This window comes from Suricata suricatta, chromosome 2 (assembly GCF_006229205.1).
Source record: "Suricata suricatta isolate VVHF042 chromosome 2, meerkat_22Aug2017_6uvM2_HiC, whole genome shotgun sequence".
In the NCBI taxonomy this organism is placed as follows: Eukaryota; Metazoa; Chordata; class Mammalia; order Carnivora; family Herpestidae; genus Suricata; species Suricata suricatta.
Genome location: NC_043701.1, coordinates 86,499,675 through 86,513,888, shown reverse-complemented (window position 1 = coordinate 86,513,888; position 14,214 = coordinate 86,499,675). Strand labels below are relative to the sequence as shown.

Here is a 14,214-nt window from a genome sequence, read left to right as displayed (position 1 = left end):
ACTAACCCTAAAAACATCCACATCTTGGAATGCCTGGGTGGCTCAGTTGGGTAAGCATCTGACTCTTGATCTCAACTCAGGTCTTGATCTTAGGGTTTTGAGTTCAAGCCCCACCAATGGACCCTGTGCTGGGCATGAAGCCTACTTAAAAAAAAAAAAAAAAAAAACTACATCTCCTTCAGGAGGAGGCAGATTTCTCAAAAGTACCTGCCTTCGTTCAAGGTAAGAAAGTAAAAAATATCTCCCCAAGAATTCCTAACTGCAAACCAGCCTTCAAGGGACTGGGGCAGAAATCAACACTATTTAAGTAATGGAAAAAGATGCAAACACCAAACTTAATTTAAAATCATCTTAGGTTAGGGGCACATGGGTTGCTCAGTGGTTAAGCAGGTGACTCTTGATTTTGGCTCAGGTCATGATCTCAGAGTTCATGAGACTGAGCCCCACAACAGACTCTGCACTGACAGCATGGAGCCTGCTTAGGAATCTCTCTCTCCTATCTCTCTCCCTCTCCCTGCCAAGTCTTTCTTTCCCTCTCTCTCTCTCAAAATAAATAATAAACAAACATTTAAAAGTAAATAAATTACTTAGTATACCTCAGAGACACCTGGTAATAAATATAAATGCTTTCTAAAAGAAATTATTTAATCTCAAATATTTTGTGATGAGAAATAGACTAACAACCTCATAGAAAAACTAGAAAAGACTTGTATTTACATTTCCTAGAAGAAAAATACAAATTACCAAAATATATACATACTCAAAGTCATCAATATTGCAGCAAATACAAAATAAAATGATATAGTACTTTACATGTATTGCATTGGAAAGCACTAAAATATTACACAAACTAAGTTTAGGGAGCAAAAGTAAGATTATTCGAACACAGTGGAATTAACTAGCAAAACTGAAGATGCACATATCCAATAACTAAGCAAATGAACACCTTGGCATATATCCTAACTCCTTGTTACCATGCTTCAGGAGGCATTTACAAAAATATTCAAAACAGAGTTGTTTACAAAAGGAAGAAGATGGAAACAAAACTGCCAATCTAAAGAACAAAATATATGATCTATTCTTTTACTAAAAATACTAAACATTAGTAAAAAAATGAACTATACACAGATCAGTATTTATGAGTCATCAATAAAACCTGGTTAGGGATGCCTGGGTGGCTCAGTCAGTCGAGCATCTGACTCTTGATTTCCCCTCAGCTTATCATCTCACAGTTCGTGAGTTCGAGCCCCTCATCAAAGACCCAGACCTTGCTTCGGATTCTCTCTCTCTCTCCCTCTCTCTCTCTCTCTCTCTCTCTCTCTCTCTCTCTTTCTCTGCCCTTTCCCGGCTCATGCCCTCTCTCTCAAAATAAGTAAATAAACTTAAAAAAACAAAAATTGGTCAAAGTATCAAATAATAAATGAAGTCTGACTCTATTCATACAAAATTCAAAACCTGCAAAACTATGTATTATTTACAAATACACACATTTGGGGAGTAATTACTAAAAAAAAAAAAAAAAAAAGAAAGAAAGAAAGAAAAGAATGAGAAATTTCAAGTTGAGGAAGGAGGAGATCTCTGCCCTAGCCAGGTAAGAATGTAATTACTAAGGGATTCACAGGGGCCATCAAAGGCTTTAATAATGTTTATTTTTGAAGCAGGTCAGTGGATACAGTGGCTATTCATTATTATTATGCTTTAAGTTGAATATATAAAGCATAAAGTCTCAGTTACGTAGTCATTATGCATATTTCATGATGTAAAACAACAAACTCTTAAGAATGACCCATAGTAATGTACTGATTTCTTTCTTTGACTCCTGAGTATATGTTCACCCTTTATCTTTCTTACCTCTTAATCTGGCCTCAGAATTTTGTGATTATGATAAAGAAGGAAAAAAATTACCGTGTTTCTTATTGGAATCTTCTTGGGTTCTGGAGGCATATCCTGTGGAACAAATTTCACTGGTTCCTTAATCTGCCTCCTTGACCGTTTGGTGCCATCTGGTAAAGTTTCCATGGCCATGTCTGCTTCCATGTCACTGCTTCCTGCCTGGTCACATTCTGAACACTGCCTACATAAAGAAGAAAACGTAAATTCATACATTTGTTTTTATCTTCTAGTGTTAGCTATGGTTTCTACTAATACAAAATTCAGATACATGTGAAGAACATATAAAAATATACACAAGTATGTGTGACTACAGGGCATACAATGATTACACACAGAAAAATATATACACTCCTATAACAATGTCAATAAACAATATATAAAGCAATTCCATGTACCCCCTAAGTATCAGAAGAACACATGCAATAATGCTACGTGTTTAAGTGAACCCACGTAAGAGATTCAGCACTGGTGGTGTGGTCCAAGCAACAGAAATCTGTCTCTCCACCTAAAAAATAACTGCACTGGCAGAATTTGTTTGGTGTCATTATTTTAGAACTCTGGATTCTACTGAAGGCTTGTAAATTCCAGGGAAACTTGAAGAGGTAAATTTCCATTGATTTCGGTCAATTTCATCTCTCAGCAGAGGCAAAGCTACCCATCCTCCAACCAAGCCACATGGCAGGCAGTTGTGCACATATACACTACCACCACTGAGGCCAAGATGAGCAAAACAAACCATGTCCTCCAAATACTGGGGATCCATACTCTGACTGGGAATTACTGCTTCTGATCACAGAAGTTCAAAGAGGTAGGTGTGTAGTAAAGCCACTCCTTCAGGGATGTAGCAGAGGCTTCTCAGAATAAAGAAAGGCAACGTGGCCCAAGCAACTCCTATACACGTATGCAGAGCTCTCACCCAACTCTGTAACTTGAAATGTGTCCAATCAGACTAAATGTGTCACCACATATGAAAGACGAAGAAGTAGAAATTGCATAAAAGGCTACCTCCTGCTGTGCTCAAGGGACCCTTTTTGGGGTCGTAGCCTGCTGAGCCCATTTTGGCACAAATAAAGCTGCTTCCTGGAAAGAGGAACCTCAATGTCCCATCTCTCTGTGCAAGAATCCTGTTATAGGTGAGCTCCCACTTGGCCTGAAATGACCTCCAGAACTTAAAAGACCATTGCCATTTGTTTCCCACCTTCAATTTTCTCTTTGTCCCCTTTTGGGAGCCAGACATTAAAGATATGAACATTCAAAGATAAGTGTAAATACAAGAAAAATCAGAAAGTGGCCACCCTTGCCCAGGGAAAGGCTTAGAAAAGATATGAGAAGACTACAAGTTTGTACCTCAGTCTGATCCTTAACAGAGAGATAGCACAGTATAATAAAAAACAAAAACCAATAAAAATAATAACAAAACACAGCAAACACTGGGAATGGAGAAGAATCTCAATTCCTAAATCATCACATTATTAAATTCAAATGTTTAGTTTGTGACAAACTCCACAAGAAATGGGAAAAGGAAAGTGGTCCACTAAAAGAGGAAAAAAAAAAAAAGTAACAGAAACTGACCCAAAAGACCTGATGGCAGATCGGCAAGACAAAGAATTATGTTTTAAATGCTCAGTGAGGGGCGCCTGGGTGGCTCAGTCGGTTGAGCGTCCGACTTCAGCTCAGGTCATGATCTTACAATTTGTGGGTTTGAGCCCCACGTCCACCTCTGTGCTGACAGCTCAGAGCCTGGAGCCTGCTTTGGATTCTGTGTCTCCCTCTCTCTCTGCCCCACATCTGCTCATGCCCCGGCTCTCTCTGTCTCAAAAATAAATGAACATTTAAAAATCTAAAATAAAATGCTCAACGAACTAATAGAGATTGTGGGAAAAGACAAAAAACCAATTTATGAACCAAATGGAAATATCAATAAAGAGATACGAAGCCTAAAAATAAATGAAAAAGAAGTAGTGTAGATGAAAAGTACAATCACTGAAATGGATAACTTACTAAAAGGAATAAAAGTAAATTTCCAGGGGCACCTGGATGGCTCACAGGTTAAGTGTCCAACTTCTGATTCCAGCTCAGGTTATGATCTAACAATTCATGAGATTGAGACCTGTGTCTAGCTCCTTACTGACAGCACAGAGCCTGCTTAGGAGGCTCTCTCTCTCCCTCACTCTCTCTGCCCCTCCCCTGCTTACGTGCTCTCTCTCAAAATAAATAAACTTTTTTTTTAAAAAAAGGACAGATTTCCAAATACACTACCTAACCCTACACCTAAAAGAGCTAGAAAATAAACAGCAAATAAAGCCTAAAGTCAGCAGAAGGGAGATAATAAAGATTAAAGCAGAAATAAAACATAGAAACAAACAAATAAAAAACAGAACAGATAGACAAAACTGAAATTTTTAATTCTCTGAAAGAATTAACCGTATTGATAATCCCCTAGCCAGACTTATCAAAAAGAGAAAAGACTCAAAAAGATAAAAACACAAATGAGAGAAGAGAGATCACAACCAACACCAAAGAAATACAAACAATTATAAGAAAATACTATGAAAAATTACATTTTAATAAACTGGGCAATCTAGAAGAAATGGGCAAATTCGTAGAAACTCACAAACTACCAAAAACTAAAACAGGAAGAAATAGAAATTTGAACAGGCCCATAACCAGGAAAGAAATTGAATGAGTAATCAAAAATCTCCCAAAAAATAAAGAGTCCTGAGCCAGATGGCTCCCCAGGGGAATTCTACCAGACATTTAAGGCTGAGTTAATTCCTATTCTTCTCAAACTGTTCTGAAAAAATAGAAATAGAAGGTAACGTCCAAACTCATCCTATGAAATCAGCATTACCTTGATTCCCAAACCAGACCAAAAAAACCCTAAAAAGAATTACAGGCCAATATCTCTGATGAACATCGATGTATTAACAAATCAAATTCAATAGTTACATGAAAAGAATTATTCACCATGATCAAGTGGGATTTATTCCTGGGCTGCTGGGGCAGTTCAATATCCATAAATCAATCAATGTGATATACCATATTAATAAAAGAAAGGATAAAAACTATCAGATCCTGTCAATAGATGCAGAAAAAGCATCTGACAAAATACAGCATCCATTCTTGATAAAAACCCTTAATGAAGTTTGGATCGATAGAACATACCTCAATACCATAAAAGCTAAATACAAAAGACTCACAGCTAATTTCATCCTCAATGGGGAAAAACTGAGAGCCTTTTGCCTACAGTCAGGAATAAGACACAGATATCCACTCTCATCATCACTATTCAACACAGTGCTGGAAGTCTTAGCCTCAGCAATCAAGCAGCAAAAAGAAAAGGCACCCAGATCAGCAAAGAAGAAGGCAAACTTCCACTCTTCACAAACAACATTATATTCTATGCAGAAAACCCAAAAGATTACACCAAAAAACATTTTTAGAACTAACACATAAATTCAGCAAAGTCACAGGATATAAAATCAATGTGCAGATATCTATTGCATTTCTATACACCAATAATGAAGCAGCAGAAACAAACAAAAAAATTAAGGAAATGATCCCATTTCCAATTGCACCAAAAACAATAAGATACCTAATAATAAACCTAAGAAGGTAAAAATCAATACTTGGAAAACTACAGAACACTTGTAAAAGAAATTGGTGAGGATACAAAGAAATGGAAAAGCATCCCATGTTCATGAATTGGAAGAGCAAACATTGTCAACATACCAATACTACACAAAGTAACCTACACATTTAATGCAATTCTCATCAAACTACCACCAGCAGTTTTACACAGAGCTAAAACAAATAATGCTAAAATTTTCATGGAACCACAAAAGACCCCAAAGAGCCAAAGAAATCCTGGAAAAGAAAATTAAAACTGGAGGCATCATGAATCCAGATTTCAAGCTATATTACAAAGCTATCACAAAAACAGTTTATAGTACGGATACAAAAACAGACATAGATCAATGGAAGAGAAAAGAAAATCCAGAAATGGACCCACAACTGTATAGTCAACCAATCTTTGACAAGGCAGGAAAGACTAGCCAATTGAAAAAAGACAGTGTCGTCAACAAATGTTGTTGCGATAACTGGACCATTTTCTTACACCATACACAAAAATAAATTCAAAACACATGAAAGACCTAAATGTGAGACAGGAAACCATCAAAATCCTAGAGGAGAACACCAGCAGAAACCTCTTTGACCTCAGCTGCAGAAACTTCTTATTAGACATGTTGCCAAAGGCAAGGGGGGGAAAAAAAGCAAAAATGAACTATTGGGACCTCAAGATAAAAAGCTTCTGCATAATAAAGGAAGCAATCAGCAAAACCGAAAGGCAACCAGCAGAATGGGTGAAAATGTTTGCACATGACATATCAGATAAAGGGTTAGGATCCAAAATCTATAAAGAACTTATCAAAATTAACACTCCAAAACCAAATAATCCAGTGAAGAAATGGAGAGAAGACATGAATAGTTTTTCCAAAGAAGACATCCAGATGGCTAACAGACACTTGAAAAGATGCTCAACATCACTCATCATCAGGGAAATACAAATCAAAACCACAATGAGATACCACCTCACACCTGTCAGAATGGCTAAATTAACAACAAATATAAGAGGTGGTGAGTATGCAGAAAAAGGGGAACCTTCCTGCTTTGCTGGTGGGGATGCAAACAGGTGCAGCCAACAGGTATCCCATTTTGGTGTGGGATATCAAAATACAGATTTGAAGTGGAATATGTACCCCACTGTTGATAGCAGCATTTATCAGCAAAAGTGATACTATGGAGAGAGCCCAAATGTCTATCAATTGATGAATGGATAGAGAAGATTTGGGGTGTGTGTGCGTGTGTGTGTGTGTGTGTGTGTAGGAGATTATCTATATAATGGAGTATTACTCAGCCATCAAAAGAATGAAATCTTGCAATTTGCAATGACATAGATGGAGCTAGAATATATTATGCTCAGTGAAATAAGTCAACTAGAGAAAGACAAATACCATATGATTTCATTCACATGTGGAATCTGAGAAACAAAACAGATGAACATATGGAAAGGATGGGGAAGAGTTGGAAACAAACCACAAGAGACTCTTAATGATAGAGAACAAACCAGGTTGATGGAGGGAAGTGAATGGGAGATAGGCAGGATGGGTGATAGATACTAAGGAGGGCACTTGTGATGAGCACTGGGTGTTGTATGTAAGTGATAAATCACTGAATTCTACTCCTGAAACCAATATTGTACTATACATTAACTAAAATTTACTTTTTGTTAATGGGAAAAAATAAAAAAAATAAAAATGAAAAAAATGAGGACAGATGTGAGCAGCAACTTGAAAGAAAGAACAACGAAAATTACAAAGTCTGAGAAACAAAAGAAAAAAACCTGAAGAAAAGCAAACATTTTAAGAAGCATGTGGGATATCAATGAATGGACCAACAAATGCACTATAAAAGGCTCAGAGGAGAAAAGGAGAGGGAGAATGTTTGAATAATGACTGAAAACTTCCCAAATTTTATCAAAGATGTAAATATAAAATCCAAGTAGCTCAAAAAATACTAAGATAAACTCAAAGAGTCCCAGACCAAGACATATCATAAGCAATTTTTCCAAAGAAAAAGACACAAAGAAATCTTGAAAGTAGAAAGAGAGAAATTCAGAATTACAAAGCATACTCAATAAGCAGATCTCTCATCATAAATTTTGGAGGCCAGAAGTCAGTGGATCAACATATTCCAAGTGCTAACAGAAAAAAGAAGAAAAAAATCCCTGTCAACCAAGAATCATATGTCCAACAAAACAGTCCTTCAAAAGTGTGGGAGAAATTAAGACAGTCCTAGACCAATGAAAGCTGGGGTAGTTTGATACCACGAGACTTGTCCTGCAAGAAATGCAAAAGAGAACCCTGCAGGGTGAAAAAAAGAAAAAAGGAAAAAAGGAAAAAAAAAAAAAGAAAGAAAGGGAAAAAAGGACACTAGACAGTAACTCAGAGCTATTATGGAAAAACAAAGATCTCAATAAAGGTTAATGCATGATCAATTACAAAAGCTAGTATTCTTATAACAATGGTTTGTAATATCACTTATTTTTTACATTATGTAAGAGACTAATACATTAAAAAAAAAATAATACCCTAAAAGCTGATATAACTGGTTTTCAAGTCCACAGGCACGTTAAAGAAGGATTTAAATTAGACATACAAAGATATACAAATGACTAACAAGCACATGAAAAGGAGCTAAAACATTACTAATCATTAGGGAAATGAATGAGATACCACCTCATCTCCAGTAGGATGACTATTATCAAAACAAAAAACATGAAATAGTAGGTGCTGGCGAGGATGTAGAGAAATTGGAATACTTGTACACTGCTGCTGATGAGACATCTGCTTTGGAAAGCAGTATGGAGGTTCCTCCAAAAATTAAAAATAGAATTACCATGTAATCCACTCTCAAAGAGGTATCTGTACACCCACGTGCACGGAAGCATTAATCACAATAGCTATGGGAATAACCCTAGTAACTACTAATAAATGGATAAACAGATGAGGAAAATGTAGTATGTACACAAGGGACTATCATTCAGCTTTAAAAAAGAAGTAAATTCTGCAATATGCTACAATATGGATGAAGCTGAAGACCTTACTCTAAATGAAATAAGCCAATCACAATGAAAAATACTGTATGATTTCCACTTACATGAAGTACTTATTATAGTAGTTAAAACCATAGAAACTGAAAGTAGAATAGAACTTGCCAGGGGCTGTAGGGGGAGAGAGGAATGGGAAGCTATCGTTTAATATGTAGAGAGTTTCAATGTTTACACTTAGAAATGATTAAGATGGTAAGTTTTATATGTTTTTTGCCTCAATAAAGTATTTGAAAAAACATTAGTTACACTAAAAGATAATTAACACTGAAACTTCAGTCTCGATCAGTGCTGTTCCACAGAACTTTATATGACGTTGTAATTCCCTATTACTGAACGATCCAGTACAGTAGCCACTACATATATAGCTATTGGGCACTTGTATTGTGGCTAATGTGACTGAGGAACTGATTTGTTAAATTTTAATCAATTTAAGTTCAAGATGTTACACATGACAATGGCTAACACTTACACAGCAAAAGTCTACAAAATGATTGTTGAAAATCTTGATACTGCCCATTATAAAAGCCCATTTAAAAGTTCATGAGAAGCTGTTAAAAGTAAAATATTTTTCAAATATTTTCAATTTTAAAGGAATGATCAGAAAGTAGTTCTTTAAAAGCCAAATTCATAGTGTTATCTTTATAAAAATGGTTACAAGATAAAATCATGTTTGATATTTAGTTTATATATCAGTTTACACCAGTACCTCTGAATGCATGTTAAATTTCTCTTACCAAGTATTTTCAAAGATTTCTTGCCATCTGAAGTCACACTACATCAAAATTCACATCTCTCACTAACATTATCAAACTAATATTTATTTTTTTAAAGTAACAGCTTTAAATTTTGAACTCCAGGGGCACCTGGGTGGCTCAGTCAGTTAAGCCTCCGACTTCGGCTTAGGTCAGATTTCACGTTCGTGGGTTCGAGCCCCGCGTCAGGCTCTGTGCTGACAGCTAGTTCAGAGCCTGCAGCCTGCTTCCAGTTCTGTGTCTCTTTCTCGCTCTCTGCCCCTACCCCTCTCATGCTCTGTGTCTCCCTCTCTATTAAAAATAAATAAAACATTAAAAAATAATAATAAATAAATAAATAAATAAATTTTGAACTCCAGTAAGAGTTAAATGCGATATGCCAGGTGTTATGAAGACATACATATTAATTGCTAAAATACAAATTTACATGGAAGGCACTGATTTTGGTATCTAAAAATTCCCATTCATTTAACCAAAATTGTCTAGCAAAAATTTTAACACTAAAAAATTGACCAATAAGAAAAAAACAAGGAAGTAATTCATCATGTATTACTTAAAAATGTTTATTGCTATAACAACCAAGCACTTTATTCCTTGGATTCACAGATTACCATCAAAATTAAAATTCAAATAAATGTAATACACTAAATTGTTCCTGTTTTGTCCATATTGAAAGATTAGAAGTTTAAAGTCTAGTCTGAGAAGTAAACACCTAATCACATCTCCTAATTGAAATAATGAAAATATTTTGAAATAATCTATTGGCAGTCCTAAATTGTGAAAACTCCACAAACATTAAATATTATTAGTGAACAGTAACAAATACAACAAACATCAAAACAGAAATGCCTATAGAAAGATATCAAATTATGAAAAGGGCAAGTTCCTTGTATTTACAGATTATAACCTTAAGTGATCATTTCTACCAGTTGATGTAGTCAGAGTTTCTCAGACAGTTCCAATTCATTTTTAACATTCATGAACTTCTGGGGTATAGAAACAAGTCTCCTTTTTAGGACAAATTGTTGTTGCTGTTTTAATTGAGGGTTTTTTTCCATTTTGTTTCTCATTTTGTGACTATAACCCTTGTCAAAACATTCTCTAACTTCTCATGCTCATTTCTCATCCTCACCAAAAGTAATACATTTAGGTAACAAAAAAACTTGCATTAGAGCCTTCTGACAGTAGTACCATTATTCACTGAACTCCACAAAACATTATACAACATGGAAAATTAAAACAAAATGTAATCACCAATGCAGAAATTTATCTATTTCTTTATAAAACTGACACATGATAGTTATAGTACAGAGTCCACACCGATGGACACACTACTTGAAACTTTTCTAACAATCTATTAAATAGTATAGCCTCTTCTATGAATCTTTTAAGATATGAAAAAGCATCTTTGCTACATTAATCAGTACACAAGATCCTAAGAAATAATAATCTAGGATAAAGCCATGGCCTGTCCAATTCAATGTAATTAAGTAATATTTGGGAGTCAAATCATAATTATCTTTCATAATGCCAAAACACAGAGCTGGCTTCTCTAATAACCCACTAAGCTGCCATTCAATATACTTAATCCTGTATATTTTTACTTAATATATTCTACTAAGGGTTGAGAATCCTGTAATTTATAATTCCCACACAAAATATTAAAAATAATCTTAAGTAATCAAAATATTCCATTAATTAAAAAGGAATTTTACAGTAATAAAAGTTCATGTCAGGAATTTATAGAAAAGAACAACCTTCATACTGAAATGAAATACCAAGAGATTTTCTTATTTGCTGTATTTTCTTTATCTCCTGCACCATACATTGCAACTTATGCTCAGAAGGGAGGTTAAAATTTTTTAATTACTAAAGAAAACTTATTTCATGCATTAATGCTAAGACAAGGAACTATACTAATTTATAGAAACACTTATTTGCATACATCAGAGAAAAAAGAATGAGTCCTTAAGTGTAATAAATGCAGTGACACTTCATTTTTCAAATATACATAATTCATGTTTTGTTTTCTTTTCCCTTTTTAAATTACATCCTTTACTCTTCAAAGATTCCATAACATAATTTGTTTTTTCCCTTATCTCTATGCCTTCTCACATATTTCCTCCTCTTTTTAGACCAAAATCTTCACTGGTGCCTACGTAAAACTTTGGTAGGGAAATAAAAATCAAAACCACGATGGCATATCACGTCAACTCTGTTTGCATGACTGTCATCAAAAAGATAAGAAATAGCAAGTGTGGAAAAAAGGGGACGCTCACATACTGTTGGCAGGAAAGTATACTGATGCAGCCACTACGAAAAATATTATGAGGTTCTTCAAAAAATTAAAAATAGAAAGACCATATGATCTAGCAATTCCACTTCTAAGTATATATCCAAAGGAAAATCACTACATTAAAAAAATCTATACTCCCATATTCATGTATCAAAAATATGGAAATACCCTGTGTCCATTAATGAAATGAATGGATAAAGAAACTGTAGTAGAGATACATAATGGAGTATTATTCGGCCATATAAAAGAAGGAAATTCTAGCCATTTGCAACAGTACAGAAAGACTCTGAGGGAATTATGCTAAATAAGTCAAAAACAAATACTGTATGATTCACTTATATAAGGAGTATTTTTTTAAGCCCACAAATTCATAAGAATACAGATTGGTGGTTGCCAGAGGCCAGGGGGTGGGTGCTAAAGGGGTAAAGGTGGTCAAAAGGTATAAAATCCCAGTTAAAACATAAATAAGTCCTGGAGATATTAATATACATGAAGACTATAGTTAATAATACTGCATTGTGTATTTTAAAGTTACCAAGAAGAGTAGATCTTAAAATAAAAAGTCCTTATCATAAGACCAAAAAAAAAAAAAAAAAAACCACACACACACATTTAACTATGCATAGGAATGGATGTTAACTGCGATAATCATTTCACATATGTACACCTAAAACTAATCCAATGTTTTATGTCAATTATCTCTCAATAAAAAAGGAAAAGAGTTAATGGAAAAAAGGGAGGATAAATTATTTAAAATGGGGAAAAAACCTTCCGTAAATTCTTCACTGAAGAGTTTGTACTACTATAGATTTTCTTCTATCTTAAGAGAATAAATAAAGTGTATCCAGATAATAAGAGGATTTGGAAGGAGTTTATTAATACTCCTAACCACAGTCAATTTCCAAATACCAACATGGCATCGGAGAATGCAGAACGGGGAAAAGATGCATAGTAGCACGTCATTACAGTTTTTCTACCATACATAAACAGTAGAGTTGGGTAAAGAGCATAGGTAATAGGTAAATATTCAGGAAGTAAAACTTTTAATATTTATTCTTTCATATAACTTCAAAAATAAACTGAAAATGTTAAAAAGCAAAAAGTGCCTGCCTCTTCATGTTTGAGATACGCTAAAGAAAAACCTAATTCTATAAAACTTGCTCCAAACTAATTAACTGCAAACTTATTTAGTTGCAAAGCAAAACTAAGTTGATTAGAGAGGCCAAAGGAAATTTGGTAACTGGAAACTAGAAGATATTGAAGACTTCACTTTGTCCCAATATTAGCTTCCACTCTTACTTTAGAACACTGCAACCAATGCACAGGGCCTTAAGTAGTTTTAGGTCTTTTGGGGAGAACTTTCACTGAAACACCAAGGGAATGCAGTTTCATCTGAAGTTCTTCCAGAAACTTACACACTGGGAACCAGAACTCTGCAGGCAGAGCAGTATTAGAAAAGTTCATAATCTCATTTAAGTAGAGAACTGCATCTCTCCATGTCAAAGCACCCTTTCCCTGAAGACTACCAAACTGGCTTTCAATTTAGAAATGCCCATCTAGAAAGCTTATTAACACTGCTGGCATTCTAATAAGATAGAGCATTTTCTTAGTAAAGGTGTTTTCTCACCACAAAAACAGAAAATGGGAACTAATGTGAAATGATAGATATGCTAATTAATCTGATTCTGGTGATTACAATGTGTATCAAATCATTAAGCTGTATATCTTAAATATATATAATTTTTAATTGTCATTCACACTTCAAAAAAGTTGGGGAAATATTTTTAAAGTATCAATTAATGATGTGCTGAAAACTTTATTATGAAACGTGACATAACACTTTATCTTAAAATGCTGAAACAGAGAGCAAACCAGTTCTACCATTAAAATCCTTTTACTTACCAGTAACTGTTTTTGGTCTTTCTTGGCATCCTTGTAAGAGGAGGGTCCAAGCACCCAAGGTGGTAATGGAGTTTACAGGTATCACACAGTAAAAGAAGATGTTGATCATGGTTCTTCTTACAAATTCCACAACTTTGAATAAAAGCAGCAAATAAACGATTAGAATAAAAATTATCTTAATGAAATATTTATAGCACTTTTTTTAATTTTAAATTTTCACCTTGGATTAATTTAATGTTTCTTCTGTTAAAATCAAGTGTTTTTTTTCTTCAAAAGTGCCTTTTTATAATCAAAAATTATTAGTTCTAAGTATTTCTTTAAATTTTGTTTTTTATTTATTTTTGAGAGACAGAGAAAGACAGCTTGAGCAGGGGAGGGTCAGAGAGAGAGGGAGATACAGAATCTGAAGCAGGCTCCAGGCTCTGAGCTGTCAGCACAGAGCCTGACATGGGGCTTGAACCCACGAACTGTGAGATCATGACCTGAGCCGAAGCTGGACACTCAACCAACTGAGCCACCCAGGTGCCCCTAGTTCTAAATATTTTTGAGACTATAGAAAAATAGCTGAAGCTAGTATAATTATTATTGTGGAGTTGAACTTTTCAGAGAACAGCATATATAAGATAGTATCCTCAGGATGCCTGGCTGGCTCAGTGGGTTAAGTGTCTGACTCTTGATTTCAGCTTAGGTCATGATCT

The 14,214-nt window shown here is 34.8% G+C and overlaps 1 protein-coding gene across 1 annotated transcript in view; it reads right to left on the bottom strand.

The window, feature by feature from the left end:
• Positions 1-14,214, bottom strand: part of PHF14 (PHD finger protein 14) — a 194,726-nt gene that overhangs the window by 127,929 nt on the left and 52,583 nt on the right. Inside the window, exons 13-14 of the mRNA XM_029918975.1 lie at positions 13,517-13,691; positions 1,906-2,074 (exon numbers count right to left, since the gene is read on the bottom strand). Coding sequence (XP_029774835.1) covers positions 1,906-2,074; positions 13,517-13,691 — 344 coding nt within the window. The remainder of the gene's footprint in view (positions 1-1,905; positions 2,075-13,516; positions 13,692-14,214) is intronic.